We start from the raw sequence: 17,208 nt of genomic DNA on the forward strand, positions 1-17,208 counted from the left end.
TCAGGTTTCTCTAACACAACCAGTGTGTTCTCCTTCCCTGGACAGGAACTGCTGATCTGCCATATGTCAAAATCTGGGATCCCAGGCACTGCTCCATGTCCTCACACAGAGCACCCATGGCTGCCTTTAGTGAGTCAGGGAACAGAGCACTGGGGCAACAGCCTGTCAGGGATTTTGGAAACACAGGGTTTGCCCTTCTTTTCAGTTAATCACCACACTTCTCACTTCTGCTGCACAGTCCTTTCTATTAACTGTTTGCATGGTGATTCTATTCTCACTGTGGCTCCATCAGCTTAATGAAGCTATTGAGACTTTTATCAACATACACAACCAGAATCTTCCCCTAAAGGAACACTGAGGAAGAAATCAGCTTCATTAACTGCTAGTCACAGCCAAGAATACCCTATTTCACTGAGTTCTTTTTCTTGACTATGGCTCCTTAAAACAGTAAATTGAACAGCCACAGTGAGTGAAGATAAATGGAGTGGAGCTGGTGTGACCATAAGCAGGGAAAGTGGAAAATCTGGATGCACAATGTGAGCATTCCATTTGGATACTGTGTAGCCTGTTCTGCAGATGAGGCTCAGAAATCACATTTGAATCAGTAATTTTCCTAACTTGAATCTGGGATTTGCATTCAAAGATTTTTCTGATTTAAAAATAAACACCAGAATGGGTGTTTATCTGAGCAGTAACTGTACCTTCAGCAGAGATCAACAAAGCACCAGTGGTCAGTGCAGTCATGAGCATTTCCTCTATTTGCTGTGGCCACTCCAGCACAGAGTCCATACTCAGTTTCAGTGTCACCTGGGCCAGTGTTTACCATAATAGAGGCCCAGTACTGATGTCCAAGATTAAATTCCTGAATTACAAGAAGGAGTCTGAGGTTGTATAGTTTCTGTGTTTCCTCTGTCCTCAGGACATACCTAGATACTGCAGCACTCCCATATGGCATTGATATTATTAACAGCTGGTAGCATTTAGCCATCAGGACTTCAAATCCTGCTGCTGATTCAGCACCTTTATGCCAATCTGTCAGTGGGCCAGCACTGCAGCATTCGCCCTTCAGCACACCCACATGGGCAGCCTATCTTCACACAGTGACTCTGAGACACAGGACTGCAGGAAATCCTCTTAAAAACATGCCCAGGTCGTGCTGAACCTCTCCATCTTCTGGCCTGATCTCAGCTTCCAGCCAATGTGAGCAAAGCTGGGCAGTAACACACCCTGTGTCCCTCCAGCCACACCCCAAATACTCCTCACCTCTTCCCAGGACTCTATACTGTTATGTGCTGCTTGTCCTTGTCCAGCAGAAGACAGGCCAGTGACACAAAGAAGTCCTTCATCCAATACTGGAGATGAGAAGCAGATGGATTTGGGCAGACAATTCCCAATTCACTTTTCAATTTTTATGGTTTTTCAACACTTATTGATCATATGGTATCATCCATTAATAACTTGTTATCTAGCCAACGTCCAGCTAAAATGTGGTCTGATGTTTATTTGAGCAAACATTCCAATTTCACATGAACAACGTTTTTTATTCAGGCACAGATAAATGATGGTCAATGACCTCCAGGACAGTTGACATTTGTATCTGATATTTTCAAGCCCTTATCTCAGAATATAGGTGAGGCACCATGAATGCAAGAATAGGAATATTCAAATGAAAGAGAAGATTTTAAAAAGCAAGACCCAGACACCAAAGTTCTTAAGATGGGTTTTAAAAGCAAGGTTTTTATAAAATAAACTAAATATAAATTCTATTTGTGTGACTTCAGAACCTACTATTGCACACATTTCATAGTTAAGCATTTTCTTCTGCATCTGAGATGTAGAAATCCCTCTGACTCCATTCTTAACATCAAATTCTTAACCTCACCTTTTCCCCCAGCCTCTTAAGCCCCTCTGCAAAAAGGTCAATCTTTCAACATATCCTTCCAGTCATCGATTTACAATTAAACTGTTTTTTTTCAAAAAAGCAGTTTGCAGCCAAAGACACTGAGGACAAGACAAGGAATACTGACACCTTTTTTATTCCTTGTATTAGTCCTTGAGACCTCCTAAGCAATGAGACTTCTGTAACTACATTGTCAACCTGATCGCTTGACAGTTGGTCTCCTCCAAATAGCTTTTGAACTTAAGGTCTCTTGGAATGAAATCTGATAGACAAGGTGATGAAACTTCTACAAGTTTGATAAAAAACTGGTGACTGGTAAAGAAAAATAAGCTGCAGGCAGAGAGAGGAAGCTGGAGTTGGAGCTGCTGCTCTGAAAACCATAACCAAAGCAAATTTGTCTAACATTGCATTTGCATTAGGGGCATCCTGTTTACACTCAGCAGATAAAAATAAGACATGTCACATTTACATGTTTTTCCATCCTACTTGGGGGCTTTCCTGTTCCGTGCAGCACCACCCCAAGAACTGCAAATCTTTTTTGGTTTTTGCATCAAGACCAATAAGGTCTGAAGCTCTGGGGAATTTCAGATTGAAATAAAAGAACCCAGCCCAGAATTCACCTCTAAGCAACTGGAACCACATGTGTCTGTGTTAGCTGGGCTCTGGCTTGAGAGCAGGAACAGGAGTGGCTGCAGAGCAGCTCAGTACGAGATGGGAAAGGCTTTGCTGCCTGCACAGGTGACTGAGCTGTGCCTTGTGGTGACACCAACCTGGGCATGGAGCACTTCTGCAGAAGGCAGAGAACAGTCTGCTCATAGCAGCTGCGCTCCTAAGAAACCAGGGATCTCTGTAAATAGTTACAGCTGTACTTCACGAAAGGAGGAATTGGTTATTGCATATAATCTCCTTTATGTGTCAGCTGTCCTTTCCCTATCCCTCTAGTTTAAAGTTATATTTATTACACATTTCATACAACGTTTTTCAAGTGGGAAAGATAAGCCTCTTTTTGATGTGTTCTCCCAGTGCTCTGGAGAGGTTTAGGATGGATGCTGATTATCATATCCTTAAAGTTTGGATGTGGATCACCCCTAACTGTTGCAAGTCAAGCCTTGGTGAAAGTCATAAACGAGGTTTTGATACACTACACAAGAGAAATTTATATTCCTTCCAGCAATCTGTTTACAGAGATAGCTTCATTAAAGCAATACACAAAACTTAAAAGTAATAAATATAAAAACAAGATAAGTTTTTTAAAAGATACCAAACTGAAGGAGAAGTGATAAAAATAAATTATCCTGACTTAAGTACAACCAATATTTAATTAACTGCTCTTACTGCGCCTGGAGTTCTTGTCAATGCTTTAATAATAGAGTCCAATCTTTCTTTTCCAAAGAAATCAAGGACAAAACTCTCTAGAGTGGGAACAGAATCTTACTTTATGTCCACAGTCTATTTTGCAGGAATTGCACATTTTCCACTGTTTATTCATACTGTTTCAATTTCATACATAAAATATACATAAACTATGGGCAAAAAAAATGATGAGTGTCACAATGAACAACCCAGAACAGAACAGGAAAAAAAGAATAATCTGCAAACAACAGACGGCTGAGGGAATTATGTTATAAATCACCTAATCCAATGCCTTTCTTCAGTGTTACTGCCCATTTGAAAAAATTAACCGGTGTTGTAATAAATAAATTGGGATGAAATTTGGAACACAGTAATAATGGGAATTTAGTTTTTAACTGATGAGATATATTTCAAATGTCTTTGATTATTTACACAACATTTATTACATTGCTTTTTTTCCCCATCTTCTGGAAGAGATTCTGAGTAATTACAATGAAATATGATAAAACCAAACCAAAAGAAATCCCTATTTCATCAGAAGAGCTGTACATCCAGCCCAGTATCCATCTTTCCCAGTGGCAAAAGACAATTGTGGTTAGAAGCTTATGACCTGCCCCTCTCAGCAAACCTTTCCCCTTGTACTTTTCCAGCACCCAGGATCATAGTAGCAGGGACTTGAAAGGGTACTCTTCTGCTGAGTCCTTCTAGTATCCAGGTAAGGACCTGCTGCCCATGGATTTTCTAAGCAATTTCTGTCCCCAGTGACAGTATTTGCATCCAGACCTTTCTGTGGCAACAAGTTCCACAAGTGGGGGGACTACTTTTAACCATTTTAAACTTACTTATGATGGTTTTGGGGGCTCCTGGTTCTAATATTGTAAGATGCTCCATCTAGCTTATCTATTACCAGAGAACTGTTAAGTGTGTCCTGTGAATTATGAACAAAATCTACTGCTCCAGCTCAGCTCATTTTAAAACATGGTTTCTTAGACAACAGACATGCTAAGAGGTGGAATTTTTTTAAATGAAGATTAATGAAATGAGGCAATTGATAAGGATGATTATGCACTGTATTTTTGAAAGTTTCTAAAAAAAATAAATGAAAAAACCCTTCATGGTCAAACCAAGACAAACCTTCATGTAAATCCAAGTCATAGAATTGTAGCATGCTTTAGGTTGGAAGGGATCTTAAAGATCATCTAGCTTCCAGCCCCCAAGCCAATTATACAGCCAGCACCTTTTCTGTGAAAAGTTAATCCAAACTTCACATCAACCTAGATTTGGAAAATTCCTCATCTGAGCCTGACCTTGTCATTTTGGACTCATTTTACATTTTTGTATTTTCTTATTCAGTGTTTGAATTTTGTATTCCGTCTTCAGCCACTCCCTGACAAGCAATTACTGTCTTTTAAGAATGTCTTAAATTACCCTGAATAAAAGATTTTGAATTCACTGAGACAACATCTCATCCTTTCTGTTTAGGAGAGGATATTGGCATATACTTGAAAGGATAGGTACTGCATTATTTTATTAAATACAAAAAGAAAAATTAACAGCAATTCTCTAAAGAAGTCAATGAAGGCTCCCACAGCCAAGAAGCACACAGAACTGCTCGGGTTGAGAATGCAAAGGCAGCTTTATGTAACATTTTGCCATAGATTACTTGGGTATTAGGCCAGCCAGTCCCTTTCTGAGTACCACTCTGAAATTATGCAAAACTGATAGAAATCTGCTCTAAATTTTCTTGAGCTGGGGGAGTAGCAGGTACTCACAGAGTAGCTACAGACCACCAGCCCGCAGTGCACCTTGAACTATATTCCTTTTCTACATCCGAATTAATTCCTTTTTTCCCTTGCACTAGTTGCCTGGTGGTTTAAGGATCTGTAAAAACAGGGATATGGGTATAGCCATAATTTAACCACAAGTATTTCAGCATATTTTCAGTTCAACTGTTTTAATAACAAACAGAAGACTAAGATTGTGTAATATTTGCACACACAAACTGGACCTTCTTACTGCCAGGCTCAGCCTTAGTTAGAAGTAAGTACTTTCCAGGGTAAAGCACCATTGCACAATGGCTGCTTAAAGAATCACGAGTAGGCCCTTTGATGGGTAGTACAGAGTGTTATAAAGCCTTCTTTCCTCAAAATCTGCTCAATCACTATATAATCATTTACTTTCTGTTTGCAAATGTTAATCCAGGGTCAAGGTAATGGCTGTCTGACACGACATTTAAATTTATATAAAACCATGCTCTTTTAGCATTCATTTATGACTTTGGTGGGCTGCTCTGATTGAAAAGCAGGCTGGCTTTATCAGGGCATGGGCACAAGTGATCTAACACTGCAAACAAAATGCTGCTTCTAGCTTCAGCTTTTTTTCTAACACTACTGCAGTGCTCTAATGCCCAAAATGAAGCAAGCATTACACCTGCAGACTGTAACACCATTGAAAGAGATGCAGGAGTGGCCCTGGATTTGCTCAACAGGCATCGCAGAGATGGTTATGTTTTTGGTTTATTCCGTGTTGCTGATGCACATGAACTACATTTAGTAAGTATGAACTTAAAGGCTGATTTACACAAGACTGTGATTTTTAAATAATGAGCCAGGTCATTAAGAGCTTATGTTTATTGCTTTTACTAGAACAATGTTGATGTAATCCAATGAATCAGCTGTGATTTGCACCACCTCAATATTCATTTGTGTATGATTTATTGCACATAGTCTTGATTTCAAACAATGCTGAATGGCTTTCCTTCTCTTGGTCAGCAGGATGCTTGCATAAGAGATGCTCTGAACAGCTTTATACAACTCTGGAAATTAATCTGTCCTGTCTGATGTCTGGTTTCAGATGTTATACTCAAAAATTACATTCAGAAGGTTTCTTTAATCTATGAATGTCTAACATTAATTAGACCAATGAATCCTGCAAGATTGGCATTTTGTTATTATCTTAATTTCAGAGAGAGCTGTAGAAAAGGAAAAAGCCAGAGGAAGTCAAAGGAGTTGCTACTCTGCAAAACAGGGGAGGGACTGGATAGGGAATCCCTATCAGTCATTTCCTGTTTCCTTTTTATTTCTACTTCTGTTTTCTAGAGAAGATACATAAGCCTTTCTCAATGACTGTCAAAATGCCAGAAAAAATCAATGGCAGAAAAAGCAACAGAATAAAAATGTCTTTAACTGGTAGCTTTTAGCTGCTTGACTATGAAACTGGTATTCAGGCACATGTACACTGTCCCAGAAGTCTTTGTATGGCAACAGAAAAAACAGCCTAGTTTTTGATGGAACTGCTTTGTACTGCCTGTAAGGACAAGTAAAGACTCAGAAAGTGACCCAAAGCCCAGGCTGTCACAGGTCTTCAGGCACACCTGCAAAAAAACCTGATGGATTATTTTGCTTTTCAAAGACAAGAATGCAGCAAGTTATACCATTGGGTTTTACACAGTAGCCAGGCAGTTAAAGAGCTTCATCTAGGATGGATCTCTTCTGCAATAAGAGATTTAAACTCTGAAGTCTCCTGTCCTTGAAGAATTCTGCTGCCATGTGTATGCCACCCCTCTGAAGTGGTACCACTAGGCAGTAAGACATACGAAATGTGTTGGACGAATGATAAAAAACAAAGTTGTGTCTAAAAAGAAAAATCTCAGTGTTTCTACATTTTAAGCAACTATTGACTATGTAAAGTATAAACCATAACTTGGAATATGGACTAGTGCTGAGGATTCACACTTCCAGATGCATGTTATAAGCACTAGACTACCACGTTTATGTTTTGCTTTGTACCCTTAATGAATTTTGCCATCCTTGCAGTCCAGGGCCACAGCTTCAGCTGTCACACAGTGTCTACGAGAACAGAAAAGACACTGCTATCTATCTGACTGCTGAAGAATCCTCCCTATAAGGTCTCTGTACCTTCTCAGACCCAAAGCCACCAGATGTGACCTCCTGCACAGTAAATCATGTACACAATTGCACAAGAACTTTTTTTTTATTCCACTGCCAAGACAACATTAGGAATATGTACATAAAAAAAACCAAAAAATGAACAAAAAAAATAACAACCCCCCCCCAACATTATTTTTGTTTCTTCATGCAACAGGCTTACTACTTCAGTGCCCTCAGAAACCTAAGCCAAGTAATTCCAGCCAAATTGCTTCTGGGTTCACATAGGAGTTCTAGAAGCATAAGATACTCAAGTATCCACAACAAAGCAGTTCTGGACTTGTGCAGAATTGTAGTGAGCAAAATGCTTTTAGAACAACCAAGAAGGCACCATTTTTTCCCCCCAAGATCTATTGAGTAGATGAACAGAGGAGTTTTCTACTGCGTATTTGGATGTAGACATTTAACACCTATTTTAAAATTAGAGCCAATACAAATATTGCAAAAACAGTGTTTAACATGACATTGGTGGATTCTCACTAATGAAAATATTACACTAGACTGCAATAATAAAGTCATATCATACATTTCACAAGGTCATATCTATACAGAAACACTCCGAAAAAGGATGGAATTTCATAAAACCCAAGTACACTTACTCACACTGAAGGGCTTTGCATGACTTTATCTAAATGAGAAAATAAAATACAAATGCATTTATTCTGAATGTCCATACAAAGGCTGAATGAAGTTTAAATAATCCATTCCAAAACTTTCTGTAGGCCACAGAAAATTCTTAGCACCACATCCCATTACACTGCCATCCAAATTCAAATTTTAATTCTTCTAATCCTATTTGCTCAGGAGATAGAATATACTAGAAGAGTTTCAGAGTTAAGTATTCTGACTGGGATTATTAGAGTTTTGGTGCATCACTCCCTGAGTAAACTGAGAAGGAAGCAAAGTTCTGAAAGAGCATCTGGTCACGAAGGTAATTTGAAATGGATGTAGGTACATAATTGGCTGCCTAAACAATTAATGTTCTAATAGAATAGTACATTCTATGGGAAAATCAGAAAGAGGGAATGGCAACCTTTTAACACTGGCATTTTCCATACTTGATGAATGTCAGATTAACAACAGACACTTCTCACAGATTATCAACAAAAGGATAAGAGGCAATAATTGTAAGTTGCAGGAAGGGAAATTCTGACTATATATAAGGCTAAAAAAAAAATCACGGAGAAAGTTGTTAAATACTAGAATGGCCAAGAGAGGTTGTGGAATGTCTGTCTTGGTGATACACAGAATGCAGTTGAAACTTTGAAATTTCAGCTTTGCCTTGAGCAAGTGGCTGGGCAAGATGATCTCCAAAGGTCCCCTCCAGTCTGAACCCTTTCTATGCTTGTCAGCTCTGAAAAAAGCTTAATAGAGAACTGGGGAAGCTTCATTAAAGATTAAGCATATAGTCTTCAAAAAAAGTTTATTTCAGATCAAACTTCTTGTCTACAAACTCTTTTTCACTTGCACTTCTCTTCCAGGGAAATTCAACAGTCCTCTACTTAACTTTGGATGTGCTGGAAACTGAATGCTCTCTCTTATCCAGAAGACACTGGGAGTCCTGTGAATACAGTGACACCTACCCAATGGCAAGTACTGGCATCTGCACCAACTCATACACCAATAATGCACTAACTTGATCTTCATCTGAACTGCCCAGAAATTTGTGTCACAAAATCTCCAAGTGAAGACTGGGCTTTAATATAGCTCATTCTAAACCAAAATCTAATCTAATTCTAGAATTGCTAAACATATGCTAAAGGTTTGGGAAAGGACTGACTCTTAAATAAGTATAGCTTTATTTAACTTTTTGTCTCAAAGGGACTATACTCCACATTCCACTGCTTGTAGCAGAACTTATGTTTTAAGGGTAATTTGCTGACAACTAAAGGGCACTAGAAATTATTTTTTAAGCATATTCCTGGTATATGAGCCAGAAATACCAGAGGTGTATTTTGTCAGTTTCCTGTCATAGCATTTCAGGTGGGACAATGTGAAATATCGGTAGTGTCAGGACATGAACAATATTTGTCCTTTCTCCTGCACTCCAATGATGAGAACTCCCAGCCCAAAACTTCTGTTTTGATACTATGACAAAGGATAAAGCAGAAAGCCCAGGAGGACAGAAGAGACATTTTTTTTTAATGGAGAAAAGGAATGGATGAATCCACTTTTGACAAAGATTTGTGTAAACTGGCATTCTAACTTTCCCTGCCATCTTGTCTTATCCTATTCTAAATAAGTATCAGGATGACTAGGAAAGCTGGTTCAGTTTTCCATCGTCTACTCAATTGTGCAAACTGACAATTAAAATAAAGGCTCTTGTAGAGAGAGATCCCATTTTATCTGAAGACAAATTTTGCGTGGTACCTGATCAAACATCCCATTAATGACCACATCTGTTATTCTTAGAGGTACTGCACATTAAAAGGAGGTACAATTTCTATGATCACCTACATCCAATTAAATCCAGAGAAAATAACATCATAATCATGTATTCTTTTTTCCTCTCAGGACTTTGGGCAATGTAAGATTATAACATATACAAACCATCTGCTGAAGAAACCTCAACTATATGGATTTAATTGTACATTAAGTCCAGGTAAAATAACCACTGCTGTATGCCCATGCATACCTCAAATCAGCCCTCATACCAAAGTCTGTACACTACCAGTGTATGAAAACCATAACAGATTCATTCATCTGCTTGTAATTCATATTTTAGATAATTCAAATAGAATGTTAAGAATGAGTAATAGAATTATGGTTACCCTACTCCTCTAAACCAGACTTTATTGATGTCAGATGATATCACCATTCTAGTCCACCAAAATATGATAATGAATATCAGAGCAAATGTAAACTTGGGAAGACTGCATGTTTGGGGTGGTAAGAATCTAAGGTGATTTATAAGAATATCCATTTTCATGGGTTTGAAGTTTTTTCACATTACAGGGCAAACCCATTATTTGTGGAGCAAGGGACAGGTATCTCACTTCCAAGGAAATGCTGCATTTAAGTTTCTCATTATTAGTTCACATTAAGGGCATGGGCACACTCCCAAGAGTATTATTATCCACTATAATATTAGTAATTTTTTTTTTCACAGTTCCATCTGACTTAGTAGAGTGCAAAGATTGTCCTGTGAAACTTGAACTCTTAGAAGTCACTGAGCAACATAAAGATATTGCTGAAAAGGCCCTGAAGAAATTCAACAGTGAAGGTAACCACACAAACAGCTTCGCTGTGGATAAAGTTGAAAGAGTTTTAAAGATGGTAAGTGGCATTTTCTCCTAGAATTACCTAGAAATGAAACAATTTTGTGAGCAGCTCCAAGACTGTGGGATCAGAACTCGAACCCTTCTAGTATCAGATCCATGATGAAGGTTCTACTTTAGCAAAGACTTGTTATCAACTTAAATTTAGGTGTGTGAAAGCAAAAGGATTTCTCATTTGCTGAAGAACTATGGCAGTGTAATGGCATTCAGAATTCAAGGCCCTCTTTGTGTACATATTTTAATTTTGAATGCCTATTTACCTATAATGGCATACATGAGTTTATTTACTACTGAGCAGACTTCGAGATGGACAGTCATGTATTATCACACTCACATGTTTTTTTCAGTTGCAGACAGATAATTTTTTACTCTTAGAATATTTAGCATATGGGTAGAACAAACAGTGGAACATGCTCAACATCATTTTGACTCTTGCTGCAGAGCAAAGCAGCACTCTGAGGGCGGGAGGTGAATTTGTGCTATAACTCTTGAAGAACTTCTGGGTCTGGTAAATATCTACATATCTAAGTGATGTCAACATGAAGACTTATTAATATACTTCAGATCACCCAAAGGATAACAAAATTTCTTGTTGGTAGATACTGGAGACTTTCACTTAAACAGCACAGGATCATTCTGCCAACACATGTGTCAGCTCAGGACACCTCTGTAATGAGGTCCCATGGCTCCCACCATCATACAGGCTGATCTTGGAAACTGCCTAAAAGATAGCATGCCAAACCCACCTCCCTGCAGCTTTTAATATTGCTCAGAAACCTGACAGTGTCCAGCACTGTAGCCCTGTGCATGATGTATCCCTACTGCCATTTAAAAAGGGATTGTTTTCACATTGCCTGGCTTCATGTGTTTCTCCCCAAACACTTCGTTTTCACACTTCACCATCTTCAGCAGCGCTTTACATTGTACCACTGATTTTTAACACCCAGAAACTATGAATTACAATAAAAAACCATACCATAAAGTATGTGCATGCACTTTTAACCAATTTAGTTAAACTAGTGAAACTCGCGTGTGCACACATGCTAAGGACACCTTCAACACAGACTTGAAATTAAAGTACTGCTATAGTTGGAAATTAAAATGAAACACCTTTTTATGGATTTTAATAGTATCACAAAGGCTTTCTCCCATATTTGTATGGAGTAAGGCCTTCTTAATAACTAATGCCCTTGACTTCAGAGAAAGCAATACTCTCACAGTAACTGGCAGAATTTCACCTCAAATTAACATCAGCACTGTTGTACTATGCAGTCTCATCTCTGGAAAGGAGTGGTTGCCATCCAATAGATCTCTTTACTTTCACAGGAGCAGCAGTTCAGTTTAGGGAGAAGACTCTAAGGACACTACTTCCTAAAAACACAGGCTGTAAAAGTAACAGATTTTATAACACACACATACTGAACAAAGAATTAAAGCAAGCGTTTCTGGAAGCTGTAAGGGTGTGAGATATAAATTATCTAACCTGTTTCCTTTGGTGAATATGTGCATGAAGATTTGAACAGGACAGGTAAGGAAAGCATGAGGTAGATGGGATTTTGACAATAAGATGATGTATGGTTGTTCTGAAAATTACAAGAATTTAAATACATCCAGTTACCATTTCTTCTTTGACCTCTTGGTTTCAGACTGCCTCCCGTCAAGGTCACATTTTAGGATTCTCTATAAAAGAGACCAACTGTTCCAAATCTACGCAGGAAACAGATCAGGCATTGGAATGTGATTTTCTGCATGACTGGCATGCTGTAAGTAAAGTCTTAGAACGAGAACGGATATAATGGGTGGTACCAGGAAGATTCTACCAATGTATTTTCAAGTGTTTACTATAAGCATGTACCCAAACTCAAAAATCTAGCTTGTCCAAGCCCAAACTTCTCCTTTATCTTTTATAAGGAAACAGTTTGAGTCTGAATCTTAATGTGACTGGAATCTGGCATGCTAGAGGCCTAGAGTTTTTCAGGTTGTATCTGGCTTTTGCATTCAAATTGTGGCCAATCCCTAGCAAATCATTCATGCTATGCCCATAAAAACTTTTACACCAATATGAGTCATAGAACCTGAAAAAAAATACTTGTCTTATGTCATCCCAGTGAGCTCAGGGTCACTTTTTTCTCTGCTGCAGAGGAATGGAGAGTGGAATAATTCAAGCTCATCTGCAGAAAACTATTCTCTTCACCCCATTTTTCCATTACTAATAGTCTACACCAAAGAAACAGCTAGGCAAGATCTCAATTTCAGAATAAATTATTCCCCAGAAATTAAATTGAAATAATGAAATAAAACATGGAAAAAATAACATGTAAAACTTTACGTTTATATACATTCATCACCTTCTCTGACTTCTTATACTCCAGAAGAGGCAAAAGGTTGTGAATTAACTGGTAAGGCAGCCACAAGTTCACTAGAACAAAGCACAAGGCAAATGGCTATAGAGGGTCTGAATTCTGTTCTCAGTGTTGCCATCACTGCTGCTTGTGTGTAAAATGCCATTACCATTTGTAGTCACCGATTGTAATAGGCTACTAATGGCCCAAATAAATATCAAGACAAAGTATCCAGTACAGAGAGCACAAATTGAGCCCATCACCTGAGTTCTGTGCTCTTCTGTAGGAGCAATTCCACACACAACGACTGGACAACAAAAAAAGTCACAGCAAACAGGATGCTAAGGGAAGTAATGCAAAAAAATTTCAACAAATTGCTTTTTAAAAAATAAATGGAAGAAAGCTCTGCCTTGAGCTTTGTCTGAAGCAGCATAGCTACAAAGTGACAGGTTTTGAGAGCTTTGAGCAGAATTACAGAATAGTCCAATCTGAAGAGATGTTTGACAAGCAAAGACAGAAAAAAAAAAAAAAACAAGGAAGAAAAAGACACCCAACGGTACTCATTCTGGAAGCATTAGTAGCTGTCCAATCTCTTAGACACCAAAAGGGAAGCGAGATGCAGAGTAGCAGCCCTCTAGGTGCACATGGCAAAGTGCATCTAGAGCCCATCACAATTAAGAACCCTCAGAAATGGCACATATTTTAACCATTATAAATCACTGACAAGCATTGGTTGGAAGGCTCAGGATCTGGCTAAGTTATGTGAATAACTCAGGCTCAGGTGTCAAAGGAATAGCCTAACTGGTAAAATGTTGAACATTCAGTAGTTTGTATTAATTCAATCACAAGAACACAGATGTGCATTGTGGGCTTTTTTCCTTTTCTTTTGCTTAGCACACCGGATTCTGCAAGGCAAGAATTATCAGTGATGCAGATGAAGCTGATGGTACAGATATAAGCTGTGAAATCTACAATCCCTGGGTATGTATTCAGTTATGGACACATCTCTGGCTGTATCCTCATGCAGGCTACAGCAACCTTGCTTAGTCCAGACTGGCAGATGATCATAACATTCATGCCAATTTTCTATTGCCTGGGTGTGATGCAGCATGTCAGGACAGACTGACCTGCAAGTCCTAGGTCAATCAAAGGACAAATCAGAATTGAGCTGTCCCTACTACTCCTTTCAAGTGTGTCTTCTCTCAGTTCAATCACTTGACTACTAAGTGTAAGTGAGTAGAGATTGGCAAACAAGTTCAAAGCAATTTTAGAAAGCAAGAGGAGGGGAGATGATCTTTATCATATTTGGTATTCCAGTTTATATCAACACAGCTACTCCAGTGTGGATTTATTTTGTTTGATCTATCACAAATATTTCCCAGCTGGTTATATAATTTTGACATGGTGTATACTGTTTCCAGCAGATTTTCAGTAACTTGGTATTTTATTATCTACTCCTTCTCCTCCATTGTGAAAAAATGCAAATTTTTTTTCTTAAAGATCATCAGAATTATGAATGCAAACCTACTAACTCTCACCTCTCTTTTCCTCATCAATTTCTTCTGACCTATCAACACATGATTAATACTTCCCTGGTGTTTTCATAAACAGCACCATGGCTGTGGGCGAAGAGGGAAATATTCAGCTCTGGGACATCCACACAGACATCCCCATTATCATCCTTTTGGTCAAAGACATCGCCATAAGCATCACCACAGACATGAATGTCCCCCCTCTTCTCAGTCCAGACCTGAAGACCCTGAGCACAACCCCAAATCCATCAAGGAAGATCAAGACAGCAACAAAGAACCTTCTTCTCCCCCTCCTCCCCATGATGAGCCAGACCACCACCATCCTACTCCACCTCCTCATGGATCAGATCACGACCACCCTCCTCACCACCACGGACCACCCTGTCCTCCTCCCCACCATCATGGACCAGATCATGACCACCCTCCTCACCACCACGGACCACCCTGTCCTCCTCCCCACCATCATGGACCAGATCACGACCACCCTCCTCACCACCACGGACCACCCTGTCCTCCTCCTCACCATCATGGACCAGATCATGACCACCCTCCTCACCACCACGGACCACCCTGTCCTCCTCCCCACCATCATGGACCAGATCATGACCACCCTCCTCACCACCATGGACCACCCTGTCCCCCTCCTCATGGCCCAGGTCACCACCACCGTCCTCACCACCATGGACCACCCTGTCCTCCTCCTCATCACTGGCATCACTATCACAGACATCATCACAACAAGACAAGCATACCAGGAAAGTATTTTCCATGCCATGTGACAGGAACTGTCTATCGCATCCCAGTTCTAAATCAGCAGGATTCTCTCACACCTCCCACTGCAAACTTTCCTGAACTATCCCAATGCAATCTTTACTTTTCCAGCACTGGCTCAAAACTAAAGGAAACAGCAGATATTCCAAGCTTTCCAGATCACCCTACACAATCAAAATTATGTCCTGGAAAACCCAAGCTTGACCTTCCAAAAATTTTGCCTTTATTTCCTCGTAGCTTTGTAACAGAAAATTCTCCTATATGACCTCAGAGAAAGCTGTTCCTAGCTTGATAATTTCAGGGCAATCACCATCCTACAGTCAGAAAACAGCACATGGAGAAGTGGGAAAAGCATTCAATTTCTAGGAAGGAGAATCACTGAAAATAATAATTAAGTATTTCAACCTGCTTCTTCATCCTATCTCAAGCTCCACTGTAACTGAAAGGCTCAAAATTCTGAGTCCCTCAGATAATGGGAACAGATATAAACCTCCCCAGTATACAATGCTCCTTCAGTTCTAACAAAAAGGAAAATTCCCTAATAGTGCAAATTACCATCTAAAATATTTCAATTTTTTCATCATTCATAATTATAATGTACTTCTCCAAGGAATCTGACCTAGATGAAATTTGACTGCTTTCCATAAAAAGTAATCCCTGACACTGAATTCATGCTTTATACAGAATTAAAGAAAAAAAAATACAAGAATTTTTTCTTGACTCAGCCTGTTTTGTTTGTTTGTTTTTTTACTGCATGTAATTAGCTACTAGATATTGAACTAGAAATTATATTTAAAAATTAAGCTATTCCACACAGCAAGCTCTAGCATGAATTGACTAATGGTGTTTGGGTTAGCACTGTTATCTAGAAGAGGTCTGAGAACTGTTAATGACTTGCTGTCTCACTGCAGGGTGGCCTGCACAGGTGCTTCCATCGCTACAGCTGCTGGTGGTGATACATAGAAATATTGCAGTCAAGGACAGCCCTTCTCAAATAGTTCATAATTGCTCTCAGGGGAAGAGAAAAGCAGATGCATGTAATAACTCTTTCATGTAAATGTTTTCTTTATTGCTGAACCTTCCTCACTGGAAACTGAGTTGGGAGGAGCAGCAAGAAAGAATAGTGGTGCCTCTTTATACTCCAGCCCCCTTCAAGGTCGAGTCCATTCAGACTGTCCAGGGACTGAAGCTGGTTCAGAACAGGTATAAGCAATAATATGGGATTAATCTCAAAAAAGTTAGTAATTTGATCATCCAAATAGCTTTTTAATGGCATAAAGTGAAATACAGTGCAAGGGCCACATTGAAGAAAAAGAAACAAAATGAGGACTCAGTGTGACTGAGTGAAGACTGATTTAGAAGATTTTTAGATTTTTAGAAGTCTGTTATGTATGAACAAAATTATTTCTGGTGTAGTTTATCCACAGCTTCTAAAACGCATTTTCTTTAATTAAAACTTGTAGCAAGTGTAGTGAGCTGGCCTTGGCTGGGTGCCAGGTGCCCTCTAAAGCTGCTCTGTCACTGCCCTTCTCAGCCAGACAGGGGAGAGAAAATACAACTGAAGGCTCATAGGTCAAAGTAAGGACAGAGAGACCACTCACCAAATATCGTCACAGGCAAAACTGACTGGACCTAGGGAAATTGGTGTATTAGCAATCAAACCAGAGTAAGAGAATGAGAAATAAAGTCAAATCTTTAAAACACCTTCTCCCCAGGCTTACGTTTACTCCTGTTTTCCTCTACCTTCTCCCCCAGTTGGTGCAGGGGATGGGAATGGGAATCGCAGTCAGCTCATCTCATGTTGCTTCTGGCCCTCCATTTTCCTCAGAATAAGGACTCCTTACACTCTTTCCTTGCTCCAGCCAGGGATCCCTCCCATTGGAGTCAGTCCTTCATGAACTGCTCCAGTGCAGGTTCCTTCCATGATGTGAAGTCCTTTAGGAACAAACTGGTCCAGCATGGGTGTCCTCACAAGTCCTGCCAGCAAACCTGCTCCAGCACAGGCTTCTATAAGGTTCCAGCCTGCTCTAGTATGGGGTCCTCCATGAGCTGCAGGTGGATCCTTGCTCTACCACTGACCTCCAG

The 17,208-nt window shown here is 39.5% G+C and overlaps 1 protein-coding gene and 1 long non-coding RNA gene across 2 annotated transcripts in view; one reads left to right on the forward strand and one right to left on the reverse strand.

The window, feature by feature from the left end:
- Positions 1 to 17,208, reverse strand: part of LOC148222685 (uncharacterized) — a 122,323-nt gene that overhangs the window by 80,406 nt on the left and 24,709 nt on the right. The window lies entirely within an intron of this gene.
- HRG (histidine rich glycoprotein) lies at positions 5,519 to 15,844 on the forward strand. The gene is made up of 7 exons (XM_088170463.1): positions 5,519 to 5,805; positions 8,682 to 8,789; positions 9,715 to 9,802; positions 10,310 to 10,476; positions 12,125 to 12,241; positions 13,715 to 13,801; positions 14,432 to 15,844. The coding sequence occupies exons 1-7, from the start codon at positions 5,608 to 5,610 to the stop codon at positions 15,386 to 15,388; spliced, it is 1,722 nt and encodes a 573-aa protein (XP_088026589.1). The 5' UTR covers positions 5,519 to 5,607; the 3' UTR covers positions 15,389 to 15,844.

This window comes from Sturnus vulgaris, chromosome 10 (assembly GCF_052056855.1).
Source record: "Sturnus vulgaris isolate bStuVul1 chromosome 10, bStuVul1.hap1, whole genome shotgun sequence".
NCBI lineage: Eukaryota > Metazoa > Chordata > Aves > Passeriformes > Sturnidae > Sturnus > Sturnus vulgaris.

Bases quoted from the DNA above. Each gene is read 5' to 3' on its own strand.
- HRG (XM_088170463.1), top strand. From the start codon at position 5,608: ATGCTGCTTCTAGCTTCAGCTTTTTTTCTAACACTACTGCAGTGCTCT. The intron at 5,806-8,681 runs GTAAGTATGAAC...CTTCTCTTCCAG, and splicing joins ATGCACATGAACTACATTTA to GGAAATTCAACAGTCCTCTA. The intron at 12,242-13,714 runs GTAAGTAAAGTC...TCTTTTGCTTAG, and splicing joins TTCTGCATGACTGGCATGCT to CACACCGGATTCTGCAAGGC.